This window comes from Panthera uncia (genome assembly GCF_023721935.1).
Source record: "Panthera uncia isolate 11264 chromosome B3 unlocalized genomic scaffold, Puncia_PCG_1.0 HiC_scaffold_1, whole genome shotgun sequence".
NCBI lineage: Eukaryota > Metazoa > Chordata > Mammalia > Carnivora > Felidae > Panthera > Panthera uncia.
This window is the reverse complement of record NW_026057582.1, coordinates 57661024-57678613: the sequence shown is the minus strand read 5'-3', so window position 1 is coordinate 57678613 and position 17590 is coordinate 57661024. Positions and strand designations below refer to the sequence as shown.

The 17590-nt window shown below is 39.5% G+C and overlaps 1 protein-coding gene across 3 annotated transcripts in view; it reads right to left on the bottom strand.

Annotated features, from left to right (window-relative positions):
* FBXO33 (F-box protein 33) overlaps positions 1-17309 on the bottom strand; it is a 45342-nt gene extending 28033 nt beyond the window's left edge. For 2 of the 3 annotated variants that reach the window (XR_007453435.1, XM_049611592.1), the window contains exon 1: positions 16422-17309. Coding sequence is in view for 2 of the 3 variants with exons in the window: in XM_049611592.1 (XP_049467549.1) it covers positions 16422-17029 (608 nt within the window). In the remaining variant the exon portion in view is untranslated. The remainder of the gene's footprint in view (positions 1-16421) is intronic. The other variant, XM_049611591.1, reaches the window with a different exon arrangement.
* Between the last annotated feature and the right edge of the window lie 281 nt (positions 17310-17590).

Genomic DNA, 17590 nt, shown 5'->3' with positions numbered 1-17590 from the left:
CCAGAAGCTTTTTATTTTGATGAGGTCCCAATAGTTCATTTTTGCTTTTGTTTTCCTTGCCTCCAGAGACATGTTGAGTAAGAAGTTGCTGCGCGCAAGACCAAAGAAGTTTTTGTCTGCTTTCTCCTTTAGTATTTTGATGGCTTCCTGTCTTACATTTAGGTTTTTCATCCATTTTGAGTTTATTTTTGTGTATGGTGTGAGAAAGTGGCCCAGGTTCATTCTTCCACATGTCGCTGTCCAGTTTTCCCAGCACCACTTGCTGAAGAGACTGTCTTTATTCCATTGGATATTCTTTCCTGCTTTGTCAAAGATTAGTTGGCCATATGTTTGTGGGTCCATTTCTGGGTTCTCTATTCTGTTCCATTGATCTGAGTGTCTGTTTTTGTGCCATATTTCACTTTATTTTTGGTGTATCTACCATAGGTTTTGGCTTTGTGGTTATCATGAGGTTCATATATGTCATCCTAAGTAAACAGCAGTCTACATTAATTTGATGGTCATTTAAGTTCAAACACATTCTTAAAAAAACAAACAAAAAAACCCAGGAGTGCCTAGGTAGCTCAGTCAGTTAAGTGGCAGAGTCTTGATTTTGGCTCAGGTCATGATCTCATGGTTGTGAGATTGAGCCCTGTGTCGGGCTTGATGCTAGGCATGGAGCCTGTTTAAGATAGTCTCTCTCACACTGCCCCTACCCCATTCATGTGTGGGTACTTGTTCTTTCTCTAAAAAAAAAAACAAAACAAAAAAACCCACACTAGAGGGAATCAACAGTAATTTTTGAGGATGCAGAAGAACATATCAGCAATCTGGAAGATAGGGTAATAGCACACAAGCTGAATCGCAAAAAGAGAATTTTTTAAAATGAGGATAGATTAAGAGATCTCTTAGATAAAATCAAGTAAACAAACATTTGTACTATAGTAGTCCCAAAAGAAACAGAGAGAAAGGTGTAGAAACTTATCTGAAGAAATAATAACTGAAAGCTCCCCTAAGGTAGGGAGGTAAATAGACTTTCATCTCCAAGAAACACAGAGAGTTCCAAACAAGATGAACCCAAAAGGTCCACACCACAGTGCATAATAATTAAAATGAGATCGTGAGATCACGACCTGAGGCAAAATCAAGAGCTGGAGGCTTAACTGACTGAGCCACCCAGGCAGGCACCCCTTCTACTGTGTTTTTTACTTCAGTTATTGTATTAACCCTGTTTAAAATTACAATGATCTCTTTTTAGCATTTTACTATTTTCTATCTTTTTATTGAAGGTCTCACTGAGTTCTTCCATTTTTTTTTTTCCAACCCATTGAGTATCTTTATGATCATTACTTTAAGTTCTTTATCAGGCAGATTGTTGATCTCTGTTTCATTTAGTTCCTTTTCTGAGGTGTTTCCCCCACCCCCCGCCCCGTTCTTTCTTTTAGAGCATATTCCTCTGTCTCCCGAGTTTGCTTGACTGTCTGTGTTTGTATGCATTAGGCGAAACAACTATTTCTCCTAAAGCTGAAGGAGTGGTCTTGTGTACAGTGTACGCTGAGCAGACTGTGTGTGCATTGGTGATTTTGCTGGTTGGGTGGAGCTGTGGCTGTACATGCCAGTAACTCTTTAATGCCATGGCATGTCTCTGTCTCTCTTGCTCTCTCTTGCCATTCTCTTTACCTTTGGTTTTTCAGTACCTGTTCAGTCCTTAGTTAGATCTTCTTCAGGAGGAACTGATCTATTAATAGGTGTAATTTGGAGGAAGTGAGTTCAAAGTCTTCCTACATTGCCATCTTCAACTGGGACAGAGAAAATAAATTTAAACTAGGTTTATGTAGCTTTTTATCATTATAAGAAGTTAAATCATTAAAATTTTTTTAATGTTTATTTATTTTTTAGAGAGAGAAAGAGACATAGCCAGCGAGTGTGAGCAGGGGAGGGCCAGAGAGCCAAAAGAGGGAGACACAGAATCCAAAGCAGGCTCCAAGCTCTGAGCTGTCATCAGAGTCTGAAGTAGGGCTTGAACTCATGAGCTGTCAGATCATGACCTAAGCTGAAATCGGACACTAACCGACTGAGCCACCCAGGCGTCCCATAAGTTAATTCATTTTAAAATCATTACATAAACTAACAACCTGCACATTAGTAAAATTTGACAAGTTAATGTAAGGAGAATCTTTGGGATATTTCTGTTTTAGCTCCATCTATACAATATTTTTCAACATCCCAGCAATGTTCAAAACATGCCAGTCAAAGGCAATTTTAAAAAATTCTGTTGAGGGGATGGCCTGGGTGGCTCACTCCATTAAGTGTCCAACTTCGGGTCAGGTCATGATCTCCCAGTTCGTGGTTTGGAGCCCCATGTTGGACTCTGTGTTGATAGCTTGGAGCCTGGAACCTGCTTTGGATCCTGTGTCTCCCTCTCTCTCTGCCCCTTCCCTGCTCATGCTCTGCCTCTCTCTCTCTCAAAATAAACAAAGATTAAAAAAAAATTCTGGTGGCATGCCTGTTCGGTCAGTTAAGCGTCCAACTCTTGATTTCAGCTCAGGTCATGATCTCACGGTTTGTAAGTTCGAGCCCCTTATTGGGCTCGCTGCTATAAGTGCAGAGACTGCTTTGGATCCTCTGTTTCCCTCTCTCTGCCCCTATCTTCCATCCCCATCCCATCTATTTCAAAAGTAAACAAACATATATAAAAAATTCTATTTGCAGCAATGCAATGGTAATAATCTTATTATAGTAAAATTAATAATAATGCATAAACTTTCCATATGGAAATCATGTATGTGTTTATGTAATCATAAACACACATTTGAAGCTAGAATGATTTTTGGAATCATCAAATTCAATCATCTCTTTACAGATCAGGAAACTGAGGTGACTTGTCTAACACTGTAATACTAGTTAGGGCAGAGCTAAGTAGAGGACCCGGGTTCTGACTCCTATTTCATGTTGTTCCTTATAATTAAACCATGTCCTAGAATATAATTGTCTTTTTGAAAGTTATTATAAAAATTATAAGTGGCATATTTTAGAGTAGTATATGATGGCCATTTGTGGAAAAATGTTTTTAGGTACTTATTGTTCCACTCCAAATAAAGAAAATTTTAATTAAGTGATACAGAAAACAACAATTTACTTTTAAACCTAGCAAAACAAAACAAAAAACCCCACTGACAACTCAACAGCAGCCTTCAAGTATATCATGTTGAAATCATATTATCATATGGTGAAGCCAAGAAAATAGCCTTCAGGCGGCTCATTATTGTTTCAGATGGTAAATAAGGGACTGAAAAGAACATCTAGGCAACAAAGTTAGAATAGAACATACTGAACCATGGCAATAAACAGATGACTCATTTTGAAGCTAAGAGACAATAGCAGTAACAATCATTTGCGCCACATAATCCTTTTACTTAAAGATGAAATCTATGACCTATTTTATTTATGTATTCATTTATTTATTGCTGAGTCAGTGAGTGAACTAAAGAAACAAACAGGGTTCTTTCCTGCCCAATGTCCATAACATGCATTTGCTCAAAAGGCATGTAATAAAAACATATTGGAAAAGTATTACAGTTGGTTACAAACTTTTTCTTTCATCTGAATCCTTCAAGTTAATTTAGCTCTGTTTCTATGGTAATATTAATAGGATACAATTTACTATCACTAGTCCCTCTCCAAGTCCTAAAGATGTGTTGTGAAAGTACAAAATCACATATAATGTTTGATAATCAATCTTCTGGAACATGCAAAAGACTGTACTATTGCCAAAAGATAATTTATTTCTTCAACTTAACTGCATTCTTCTTTAATCCTATTTCAAAAAACCAGAGCTGTCAGATCATTAAGTACTTATACCTTAGAAACTCAGCCTATACACTGTTCTCCTACTGTTCGTTCAATTATTAGAATATATATTGTGTGCCAATGATGTGAAAAATTATAGCAGTTAAGGTCCATATGTCCATAAGTTTAGACTCTTGGCATAGAAATAAAGGTTTAAAAAAAAATCAGGTGAGAATAAGGAATTATTAATAACTTTATTAATGTGTATAACTGGCATTGTGTTTATATTAAAAAAAAGCCCACTACTTCCAGAGCTTCATACTGAGTGTGTAGTGTAAAATGACATCAATATGTTGGATTTGCTTTAAAACACTTAAGATAAAAGAAAGCAAATGTGGCAAAATCCTTAATGACTGAATCTGAATGATAGGTTCTTTGTGTCTATTTTTTGCGTGTTCGAAAATTTCATTAAGAGTTAGAAAATCAGGCAGTCATTTCTCTGTGTAACTGGCAAGTTCACTTTACTCTGTGCCTCAGTTTCACCATCTGTAAATAGGAATAATAATGGTACATATCCTTATGGTTGCTTAATATTGCTGTTTCTCTGGGAAAACTAGTTTAGCATTTGAGGGGAACACATGTATTCAGCTCTTTGCAGTGCTGGCAATACAACTGGGTCTTACCGAGCCCCATGACTGTAGTGGTGACTCTAATAGGAGTTTGGTATCAGGAGGGTGTTAGGCTTGAGAAGGTGGGTGTAAGCTATGGAGGAGCAAAGTCTCTTGCTTCAGGTGATTACCTTTCTCCTTTGCCTTTAACCAAAATAGTCCTTTTGAGGCTTCTAAGAATGAGATTCTTTTTTGAAGTTACTAGCAACATCTGAATAAAAGGTAGTTCAATTCTGCTTTGTTTCTTCCCTTTTCCCAGATTAAGAGATGTAAAAGAAGAAGAGTACACATGAGGAATGTCTGGGTAGGAAAACAGATTTATCTGGGCCTATGGTTACAGGTGATGAGACCAGTGATTTGGGGCAAAGGGAAGGAAGAATCCTTGTGTAGAGCACTACCTGCTTTTTCCTTTCTGCTTAGTCCTACCATCTTGAGCCCATAGCTCATATGAGGGCCAGATGTAAGCAAATTCAAAGAAGTAATGGGTTTACATGAAGCAGGAAATGAGGGAGGAGAAAAGAGGGAAAGGAAAATTCCAAGTGACTGCAGTAAGGGAGACCAGGAAGTTTCTGGGGCAATTCAACAGACTGACTCAAATTTACATAAGAACTATATGAACAGGGCACTGTTTGAAAGTACTTCGAGGTACAAGGAGTTGAATACCAAAGATAGGCCATATTTTCAGAAAGTAAACTGTTCACACACTGGGTATTTTCTTTTTTAAAGAAAGTACAAACCATTAATGCAAAAGGAAAACAAAATGAATAAAAATGGCCAAAGGAAAAATATGTTTAGACATATTTAGGGAGTAGCAATTAAAAGGGCATTATAATATTAGCTGGACAATTATGTCTAATTTCTTATACTTACATTCTCCTTCTAGAAGGCCTCCAGATAAAAATATACAATCAGACTACTCATCACTTTCACTGCTCCCACACTGGTCCACAGCACCATCATCACTTGCCTGGATCATTGCAAAGGCCTCCTGACTCAGCCTGTTGCTTCTACCCTTGTCCTGCTACAAACGATTTCCAACACAGCATCTAGAATGTTCCTTTTTTTTTTTTTTTAATCTTTTGAGTATGGTTGACCCACAATATTACATTAGTTTCAGGTGTACAAAACAGATTCAGCTTCTCTATATGTTATGTTATGCTCACCAAAAGTATAGTTACCATGTCACCATACAATGCTATTACAGCATCACAGACTATATTCCCAATGCTATGCCTTTTATTCCCATCACTTATTCATTCCATAACTGGAAACCTGTATTTTCTACTCTCCTTCATCCATTTTACCCATTCCTCTATCCCCCTTCCCTCTAGAAACCATCAGTTTGTGCTGTTAGAATGTTCCTTTTGAAATATTATATATGTCACTCCTCAGTTCAAAACTTTTTCATGGCTCCTCCTCTTAGAGTAAAAGTCAAAGTCTTTATAAGAGCCTAATAAAGGGCTACTGATTTCCACATCATCATTCCCCATATGTGGCGGGCAGTGTTCTATATTCCAAGGCATTTTCTGCTATCGTACTTAAGCACTCCCTTGGTCAAAGTCCCACAGTTGAGTTCCTCCATTTAACTGCTACTTACTCCAAGAATGACTTTCCAGAGAGACACAGAAGGCTGCTCCCTCCCTTACTTCTTTCAAATACTATTTCAGTGGTTGAGATGTTTCTTAAATTCCCTTATTTTACACAGCAACACTCCTTTCTACTTCCACCATTCCCATTTCCCTTTACTGCTTCATTTTGCCTCACTGCATGTATTATGAACTATGATACTATATATTTTACTTACTTGTTTTTTTCTTTTTTTTTTTTCCCCCACTAGAATATGCTCTATGATGGCAGGACTCTTTGACTACTGTTGTATCCCCGGTTGCTACAACAGGGCCTGGCATTCAATAAATACTTGTTGAATAATATATTTACCTTAGTTCATGACAAAAATTAGGGTCTATTTAGCTATACCTAACATATTACAAATTTAGGGTACAGGTGTACATTAGGTACAAGATGCATTAGGAATCCCTCTAAAATATCATATTTGCCAGAAAAGTGAAACTTCTTTTCTCAAACCAGTTATATGCACTTTTAAAAAGTTTATTTATTTATTTTGAAGAGCGAGAGCTGGAAGGAGTGGCAAAGAGAGAGGGAGAGAGAGAATCCCCACCAGACTCTGGATAGTGCAGAGCCCTGACATGCAGCTTGATCCCATGACTGTAAGATCATTACCTGAGCAGAAGTCAAGAGTCAGACACTTAACCAAATGAGCCACCCAGGTGCCCCTGCATTTATCTGCATTACCTTTTCAACCATAGTTAAATGGACATACAATTTTAATATACGTATTTAAATTGTATGTTTTACAAAACATATATATGCATATTAAAATTTCATAAAAAGGGCTAGTTTTCTTTTTAGCATAAGAATTTCCCTATGAATTAAACAACCATGAGAATTTTTGACAGCCTTTTATAAAAACCTACACATACACAGGCATATCTTTAAGATATTATGGGTCTGGTTCCAGATCATCACAATAAAGCAAATACCATAATAAAAAGCTAAGTCAAATGAATTTTTTGGTTTCCCAGTCAGTGCATATACAAGTTATTTTTATGCTATACTGTAGTCTATCAAGTGCACAAGAGTATTATGTCTAAGTGTACATGCCTTAATTATAAAATAGTTTATGCTGAGGCACCTGGGTGGCTCAGGTCACAATCTCATGGTTTGTGAGTTGGAGCCCTGTGGCTGGCTCTGTGCTGACAGTTCGGAGCCTGGAGCCTGCTTCCCATTCTGTGTGTGTCTCTCTCTGCCCCTCTGTGCTCATGCTCTGTCTCTCTCTCAGAAATAAACAAACATTTAAAAAAATTAGAAAAAACCTTTATTGTTAAAAAATTCTAACCATCATCTGAGCTTTCACCAAATGTTTTTACTGGTGGAGAGTCTTACCTCCATGCTGATGGCTGCTGACTGATCAGGGTGGTGGTTGCTAAAGGATAGGGTAGATGTGGCAATTTCTTAAGACAATAAAGTTTGCTACATCAATTGACTCTTCATTGCACAAATTATTTCTCTGTAGTATGCAATGCTGTTTGATAGCATTTTACCCACAATGGAGTCAATCCTCTCAAACCATCCTGCTTTATCAACGAAGTTTATGTAATATTCCAAATCCTCTGTTGTCATTTCAATAATCGTGACAGCAGTTTCATCAGCAGTAGATTCTATTTCAAGAAACCACTCTCTTTGCCCATCCATAAGAAGCAACTCTTCATTCATTAACGTTTTATCATGAGTTTGCATTAATTCAGTCACATCTTTATGTTCCACTTCTAATTCTAGTTCTCTTGCTATTTCCACCACATCTGCAGTTACTTCCTCCACCAAAATCTTGAACCCCTTAAGGTCACCCATGAGGACTGGAATCAAGTTCTTCCAAACTCCTTTAATGATGGTAGTCTGACCTCTTCTCATGAATTATGAATGTTCTTAATGACACCTAGAGTGGTGATTCTTTTCCAGGTTTTCAACTTACCCTGTCCAGATAATCAGAGGAATCATGATTTATGGCAGTTATAGCCTTATAATATATATTTTTAAAAATAGTATGGCTTGAAAGTCAAAATTACTCCTTGGGCTACAGAATGGATGTTGAACTACCAGTCATGAAAACAACATTAATTTCATTGTACAATTCCATCAGAGTTCTTGGGTGAACAGGTGCATTGTCAATGAACTATTTCTTTTAAGTTTATTTATTTATTATGAGAGAGAGAGCACAAGTGGAGGAGAGAGAGAATCCCAAACTGTCAGTACAGACAGAGCCAGATGTGGGACTTGAACTTAGGAACTGTGAGATCATGACCTGAGCTGAAGTTGGCTGCTTAACTGACTGAACCACCCAGGCGCCCCAATGAGTTGTAATATTTTGAAAGGATTTTTTTTTCCCTGAGTAGTAGGTCTAACCAGTGGGCTCAAAATATTCAGTAAACCATGTTGTAAACAGATATGCTGTTCATTCAGGCTTTGTTGTTCCATTTACAGAGCACAGGTAGAATAGATTTACTATAATTTTCAAAGGCTCTAGGATTTTTAGAATAGTCAGTGAGCACCGTTTTCAACTTAGACGTCATCAGTTTCATTAGCCCCTGATAAAAGAGCCAAGCTGTCTTTTGAAGCTTTGAAGTGAGGCAATGACTTCTCCCTCCATAGCTCTGAAAGTCTTAGATGGCATCTTCTCCCAACAGAAGGCTGTTTCGTCTATGTTGAAAATCTGTTGCTTAGGGTAGCCATCTTCATTAATTATCTTAGCTAGATCTTCTGGATAACTTGCTACAGCTTCTACATCAGCAATTGCTACTATACCTTGCACCTTGATGTTATGGGGAAGGCTTTTTTCCTTAAATGTCATGAACCAACTTCTGCTAGTTTCAAAGTTTTCTTTTGTACCTTCTTCACCTCTCTCAGCCTTCACAGAACTGAAGAGAGTTAGAGCCTTGTTCTGGATTAGGCTTTGGCTTAAGGGAATGTGGCTGTTTTTGTCTTCTATCCAGACCACTAAAACTTTCTCCTTATCAGCAATACGGCTGTTCCACTTATCATTTGTGTGTTCCCTGGGATAGCACTCTTAATTTCCTTCACTAACTTTTCTTTGGTATTCACAACTTGGCTAACTATTTGGCACAAGACGTCTAGCCTTTGGTCTGTCTTGGCCTTTGACATGCCTTCCTCACTAAGCTTAATCATTTTTAGTTTCTGATTTAAAGCGAGAGAAGGGCACTTGGGTGGCTCAGTCATTGAGTGTCTGACTTTAGTTCAGGTCATGATCTCATGGTTCATGAGTTCGAGCCCTGTGTGGGGCTCTCTGCTGTCAGCACAGAGCCCACTTTGGGATCCTCTGTCCCCCTGCCTCTCTGACCCTCCCTCTTCATTCTCTCTTTCTCTAAATAAATAAACTTAAAAAAAAAAAGTTAAAAAAAAATAAAGGAAGAGGCATGTGATTCTTCCTGTCACTCAGGGCCATTTCAGAGTTATTAATTGGCCTAATTTCAATACTGTGGTATTTCAGGGATTCAGGGAGGCCCGAGGAGAAGGAAAAAGGCTAGGGAATGGCTGGTAATTGGAGCAGTCAAAACACACAACATTTACTGATTAAGTTTGTTGTCTTATATGGAAATGGTTTGTGGCACCCTAAAATAATTACAATTGTAACGTCAAAGATCACCGACCACAGATCACCATAACAAATCTAATTATCATGAAAAAGTTTGAAATATTGTAAGAATTACCAAAATGTGACACAGAGACACAAGGTGAGCAAGTGCTGTTGGAAAAATGGTGCCAACAGACTTGTTCAATGTGGGGTTGCCACAAAATGTCAATCTGTAAACACAAAAACAAAAACAACACATCTGTGAAGTGCAATAAGAAGCAAAGCACAATAAAACAAGGTATGCCTGTGGATTCATTGAGTTAGTTCAGGGAATGCTTTGAAAATAATATTAGGCACCTATGAGCCTAAGAAATATTCCTCAAGGTATAACTACAGAGGCCAGAAAACCTTTTATCTTTTTCTGGGATTTCTGTTGGACTGTTTAATATAACTGGGACCCCAAAATTTCTGATATCTTGGTCATAATGACCTTATTGTTCTCTCTTTTGTGGTTCAGAATTGGGGAACTTCATTGGTGGCAATAACTACTATATTTCCTTCCATTTCAGAAGCTCCAAATTATTTCTTTGATGTAAATAAATAGTATCAGTGGAAAAATGCAAAACATAGCCACCCTAAATTAAAGTTAATACAGGCAAGTCTAATGAACTATGGCAAAAGGGAATACATAAAAACTTGGTACTTCAAAGAAATGTTCTTAAAAAGGTTAAAACCTTTCCCAGTGCTGTAAAGGGGCTCATAAAATGTAACATTTTACTTTTCTAACCGGATAAAAGTTAAAATACTCTACATCACTGCACGAAATTCTTTCAGGTCAATTCTTTTCTTAGTCCATGTTTAATACCAAGTATGTTTGTATCCACATAACACTTTCGGTAACATATTTCCTTCTCTCACAAATGCTAATGAATGATCATAGCCAAAAGAAACAAACAAAAACAAACACTTTAGCAAACAGTGGTCCAATACAACTCTCTGTCATCATGGCAATACTCTTCCATGTTGTCCAATAATGGTAGCCAGTAGCTACACTGGGCTACTGAGCACTTTTTTTTTTTTAATTTTTTTTTTTAATGTTTGTTTATCTTTGAGACAGAGAGAGACAGAGCATGAACGGGGGAGGGTCAGAGAGAAAGAGGGAGACACAGAATCGGAAGCAGGCTCCAGGCTCTGAGCTGTCAGCACAGAGCCCGACGTGGGGCTCGAACTCACAGACCGTGAGACCACGACCTGAGCCAAAGTCGGACGCTTAACCAACTGAGCCACCCAGGCGCCCCTTGAGCACTTGAAATGTGGCTAGTGTGCCTAACTAATCTTTAATTTTAAGAAATTAAAAATTAAAAAGCTATAAAAAAGCTATATGTGACTAGTGGCTTTCAAACTATACAGCACAATTTTAGGGACCTGAAGTAAGTCATTGGCCTATAATAGTATTCTTTATTAGCTTTATTAGGATCTATTAACTAAAAGTAATCTTCTAGCACTCGCTTTACAATTCACTTACTCAATTACCTTCTAAGAATCACCATCATCCTTACATCCCAGAGATTACAGACAACAAAAGCTTAAGACTGACATTTAAAATTGCTATTGAACATGCTATTTATTAAAAGTTCATTTTAACAATACTAAGGACAAGAAATCAGTGATTCTTACAGGGAATAATGTCCTCTTGACTGTACTTCCAAAATACATTCTACATCTATCCACTTTTCTTCATCTCCATGGTCTCCAACCATACTCTAAGCTACCATCATGTCTGCCTAGTTTACTACAAAAGTTTCCCAAGTCTCCTCGCATCATCTCTTGTTCTCTCGTATAGTTCATTCATTACACAGCAACCAGAGTGATTGTCTTAAAAGCCAAATTAGATCACATTACTCTTGCCCTTAAATATTTCTTGGTGACTTCTTCTATTCTTAGAATGTAGCTCAAACTTCATTCCACAAGCCCACATAACCAACTCCATCTCTTTCTCCCTCTACAACTCAGACAGCATCTTGACAACCCTCCCACTTTCATTCTCATGGTCCTGCCATAATTTCCTACTGTTCCATCACATCAAAAATTTGTCTGGCCTAAGGCTTTGGTGTTTAATTTTTTTTTTTCCTGTTTAATTTGGTATTTGCTCAAATCTTCAGATTGGTGACTTTTGTCACTCATATTGCATCTCAAGTGTTGCTTTTCAGACAGGTTTTCCCTTGCCATCTAGTCACTATTACATAGTCTTCTTTTACATTTAGATTTTATTTTATTTCACACCTGAAATAATCTTTCTTTCATTTATTGTTTCTTTCTCTTCTAGAATGTTGAGTCCATGAGAATGTGAGTTTGTCTTCACTGTTTGGCACCTAGTATGCTCTCAATATTTGGAGGAAAAAACAGATTTTTTTTTTTAATAGCTATCATTTAGGCCCTATGTATATTGATCAAGTGGGGTGAACTCTTCCAAGGCTGCCTCAGAACTAACATATTAAAATGAAAATAATTTAATCACTTCATTCAAAAGCTGCTCTACAGCTTCATTTAACACAGAAAAAATAATATTTTACTTTGACAATCCTTTGCTGAGTTTTATTTCCTATCCTCCATCTATCAGTTCTCAGTCATTGTAAGAATGTATCTATGGACTACAGAGAACCCTAATTCTCAGCAGCCCTCTGAGGAGGTTAGTTTCTTTAACAGGATAGTCTCCTTATTTCTCAATGACCTTGAGGCTATCCCTATGGAACCACTTTAATTTGTCAGTTTTAAGGTAAGGAGTCTGTTGGGTATGCATCATCTCATCTCTCTTCTCTATGGGCAACCGTCTCTTGGACACGGTACACTGGTCAGAGTCCCAATATATGTTAATATTTATTCTTCAAATGGGCTTCTTTAAGTGAATAATAAAAGGTCTCACAAGTAAGATGCTATTATTACATGTATTTACTACACTATGGTGGAGGAAAATATTTCAAGAAAAATAAGGCTGAGGATTGTTGAACACAACATCTTCAAAGGTATTTCCTACTGTCTTAGATAACAGTATGAAATGTCCAAAGAATTTTTAACCTAATTTAAGATGTATTTTTTTTTAATTTTTTTTTTTTAACGTTTATTTTTGAGACAGAGAGAGACAGAGCGTGAACAGGGGAGGGGCAGAGAGAGAGGGAGACACAGAATCTGAAACAGGCTCCAGGCTCTGAGCAGTCAGCACAGAGCCCGACGCGGGGCTCGAACTCATGGACCATGAGATCATGACCTGAGCCGAAGTCGGACGCTTAACCAACCGAGCCACCCAGGCGCCCCTAAGATGTATTTTTAAATGGCCTGTTTTTGGATTTTGGTAGACTGATGTTGAGAAAACAATACAAAGTGTTAAGACTCTTCTTCACTGCACATGCCAAATCAATACAACCAGATCTATTATTAATAGATCTTTTACTAGTGAGAGGTTATATAAGCAGACATAACCATGAAATGGTCAATCTACATACATGTAGTTGGGAGCTGTAGCCCAGATTTTTAAGAGGAAAATTACCCTCGTATAAAATCTCTCTGGCCTACTGTAGTACTCATCTTTAAAAAAAGTACTTCCCCCAATTTAGAATTTCATACAAAGTAAATTATAAAATACTTATACAGTCTAGAAAAGCATAAACTAGATCATGGCAATGTACCTATGCCTGCTGTTTAAAAGTAAGTATTTTTAGTATCTTAGTCTATTAGCTATTATCATTAATTTTATTGTCCATGAACTCTCATTTTTCCCAAGTAGTCAAACGAGCACTACTCAATAACTAGATTAAATCCGAAAAGTGGTATCTGAGTTGTTTTGAACTTTTAAGAACAATTTCTTACAGAACTGCAGAAGAAATTCTGCCTATTTAACTTATAATACAGATGAATGAGAAATACCTGCTGTATTTCTGTTCTTACTTTCCGTTTCTTACAATAAAGGCAGATATTGTAGCCTCCTGAAGGGAAGGGAGCTCTGAAACCTGGAGGACTGTGTTTTACCCTTTGAGAGACATTTTTGGACATCCTTGATCTTCGTCAGTTGTTCCTAACACCTAAGATACCTATAAAGAGGCTATGGTCACTCTGGGAGTACATGTGCATATAAAACCCAGGAATCAAGCAAAAACCAATGCCAATTATCCTCTTGGAAGAGTACCCTTGAAAAGTTCCCACAATCCAAGGTTATAGTTTTAGTTCTTTTCCTGGGGTGCATGAAAATAACTGGAACACAACAAAATAACTGAGTTGTGTAAATTATATAAAGGAATTTACCACAAAGATTGGAAGCATAATACTTGTGAACTGGTAGGTTTCAAACCCCCTTTGGTACTTACAAAATGGCAGATATTGTAAAGCAAAACCACTGTAAATTTAAGTTGGAAGTGTAAATAACAATATTAAATGTTCCTTTTTTTCATTAGTTGTTAAATTTAATGTTTTTGGAAAGACCAAAAAACTCTAAATGAAATGGTTTTCTTCTTTACTGACCCTGAGTCTATAGGTTAAGTGCTTACAGAAGGAAATAAGTATAGGCTTTACCAGAGTTACCAAACAAGCAACTTGATCTAAAACATTTTCAAATTTGTTACAATTTAAAGAAAACTAGTCCCATTTATGCTTTTAACATTCATATTAGTACTTTTAATATTACTGAAATATCTCCAGACATTTTCAAAAATAAAGGTTAAATTAACTTATTTCCAAGCACATAAAGATAGTTTATTTTAAAAAACCCTTTGAAATATCATTAGTACAGATAATATATGTAATAACACTATACTTTGATTCCAGACACATACAATGAATGTGCTACCAAGCAGCACAACACACAGCACCATCCGTATAGTAAATGACAAGAATACCTTAAAATCAGGGATGACAGTGTGCTATATTTGTACAGAAGTGATAGATGAACCAAAAGGGCAGGCAGGAGGTGGCAATATAGACAGGTAGATTAGGATGCTAATAAAGGTGGTAGGTACACTTGTATTTGTCAATTATATCTCAATAAGGCTGAAAAAAAAAAAACCCCAAAAATCCAGCAGTGGTAAGGGAAGTAGGGAGAGAAGAATTAACAAAAGGAAGAGGTGATATATCACTATTTTGCCTATATAACGTTATCCATGCATCCAACCAACCAGTTATTAAAACACTTAAAAGGAACTAGGTACTATGTAAGGCTTGATCATACTTGGACCAAAGGCACACAATTTTTTTTTTTTTTTTTTGGATGGTTGCTCAGAAGTGCCATCTGATCTCAGAACAGAAAAATCTAATTAGTGCTCACTGAATTCACTTCCACTCTTGGTCTCATCAGTATTTTAAGCGCTCACTGACTCTGAATCTTTTAAACTCTGGGTCGTTTGGTCCTCTAGCCATACATTCAACTGAGAGTCTCTAATTCACAGCTTCAAACAGCCTCTCTTGCTACATCCAATCAACATACGAAAATGTTATGGCTTGATGTGAAAAGCTGGGGAAATACACAGGCCACTGGAAAGATGGAGCCACGCTCCAGGTACAACTTGCAGCTTTCTGCTTACCTCCCACTCTTGATTCAGACACAGTATATCTATACCTATCTACCTAGCATTAAATCAGCATCTTCTCTCAACCCTGTTCAACATAATTCATGATGTTCAACACAATTCATTTATTGCAAAAGGAAGGACACTGCTCTTGTAGAAAATGCTGTATGACAATGCGTTTATCACTTGACCCTGTTAAGCGTCAGTTTCCTTTCTATAAAATAGGATTAATAGCTGCCTTGCCTAACTCACAGGGTCACTGAAAGGATCAAATAAGATAATGTACTTGTAAACTGCTAAACGATCATTACTATGAAAGTTGCTCCTTTTGGAACTTTTGAACTTTTTTCCAACTCATAGTTTAATTGTAAGGTTGGTTAGAATATCCAGATACAAAAAACTAATAGGATTTTGGAAAGGACAACAGGCAAATAAAGGAAAATGCTGATAAAGATAATAAGTCAGAAAACAGGAAGTTAGTCCCAGAATGACAGTCAAGTCCTGATGCAAAACCAGGCCAGTTATGTGCTTACTCTTTGCAGACACTGGCCAGTTCCCCTAGCACACACAAACACTAAGCTGTACTGTGCTACTTTTAGGTGAATCACTGGGGATAAATTGAGTCTGGAAGTGCAAGGGGAGGGACTTCCAACCCTGATGATCAGGCTCTTCCCCCACCCCTCTAACAAACACTCCTACTCTTTGTGCCTGGCCCAGTTAATGAAAACTATTCCTGGTAAGAAAATGGCTGTCAAAGATTTCTTTTACGCAGTCTTGTAACTATGAGACGCCAGCTGTATACCTACTTCTTCCCCCACTACGAACTATCTTGAATGGACAGGTTCAGGGTCAGAAACACTGGGTTATGTTTTGTTTTTCTCAAGACTCATTCACAGGCCTCACCCTCCAAGCTTCAGTTCTCTCATCTGTAAAATGAAGAATGACGGCGCCTGTCAGCTTCATCCCAGGGCCACCGAGAGGATGAATGAGACAGTGCCTGGAAGGCGCCAGAAGTGATGTCTGACAAACACCAAGTCCATCAATGTTTATAAAGTGTTATGATGAGTCCCGTTATGACCTCCCGCCTCAAAGAAATCGCCGGGTTGGAACTGACACCCGCAGTCACTGAAGAAAGAAAGCAACGCCAAAGCTGCCAGGCGTATCCTCACTGAATCTTTTTCGGAGCGAGAGGGAGGAAGCGACACGGGGCCCCGGGAGAGGGGGAGAGGGAAAAGGAGGATGGATGGAGGTCCATGATGAGCCTACCTGTTGTTCCGGATGCTGACCAGCACGCACAGCACCAGCTCTAAGTAGGTGCGAAGCACTTCCAGCCAACGGGTTGAGAGCTGCAGGGCCTCGACTTCTTCCCCGCCAGTCCCGGGATCCGCGCCGCCTCCGTCGCCTGGGCCGCCGCCACCGCTCAGGTAATTCTCGGCTGCGAACTCAACACGCAGCTCTCGCACGAACCAGCCGCACTTGCGCATGAGGAATTCGAGCCGAGGCTGCTCCGCGGGGGAGACGCGGAGGCAGATGCGGAGCTGGGGCCACAGAGCAGGGTAGAAGAGGCACTCGCGCCAGTGCGAGCAGGAAGCCGAGGCCCGCAGCCGGTCAGGCGCGGGCAGGAAGGAGAAGATGTGCACGATCAGCTCGCTGGGCAGCGACGCGGCGCCTGCCGCCTGCCCGCACAGAGCCATCCGGCCCCGCCGCCGGCTGCCAGCCCCCGGCCGTCCCCGCAGTCCCCGGAGCAGCCCCCGCAGCCGTCGCAGCTGCTGCAGCCGCAGCCGCTGCCGCCGCCACCGCGCCACCCGGGCGGCCCCGGCTCGGGTTCGAGCTCCCGGCGGTCGGGGCTGCGGCACTGACAAGAACAACAACATCAATGACAAGGAAGAAGGGGGCGGAACCGTCGTGGGTCTCGGCGGAACCAAATGCAACAGAAATTGCGGAGAGGGGGGAAGGCCTCTGCGGGTGTGGCTTCTAGATAGCCAGCTTCTGGCTCCTTAAACTCTACTCACGCGTGTCCAAAGTCTATACACTCAGTAACTTCAAAACGCTCGCCTGTAATGTTTAGCGCCTCGGAAGCGGCAGGACTTTTCCTAAGGAAACGGCAACCCTCCCCGCGCCTGGACGCGGAGGCAGAGCAGTGGTAGAAGCTGAGTTTGACGTCACCGGTGGTGGGAGGAGCCCGGAGAGGCTGAGCGCGACTTCCGGAAGAGGGGAGCGCCCAGTTGCCGGTAGGGAAGGGAGACGCGGCACGTGACTCTTGACGCACTAAGGCCGGCGGGGCGGGGCGGGAAGCGCGGTTGGTTCCTGCGCTAAGGCGGCTCGTCCCAGCTCCTGGCGGCGACTGAGCCCCGTCAAGAGTGTAAGTTAGTTAATTTGGGCGTTCAGGCTGTGGAAGTGGAGGAACTAGGGTCAGTACGAGGGGTCGTGATGCT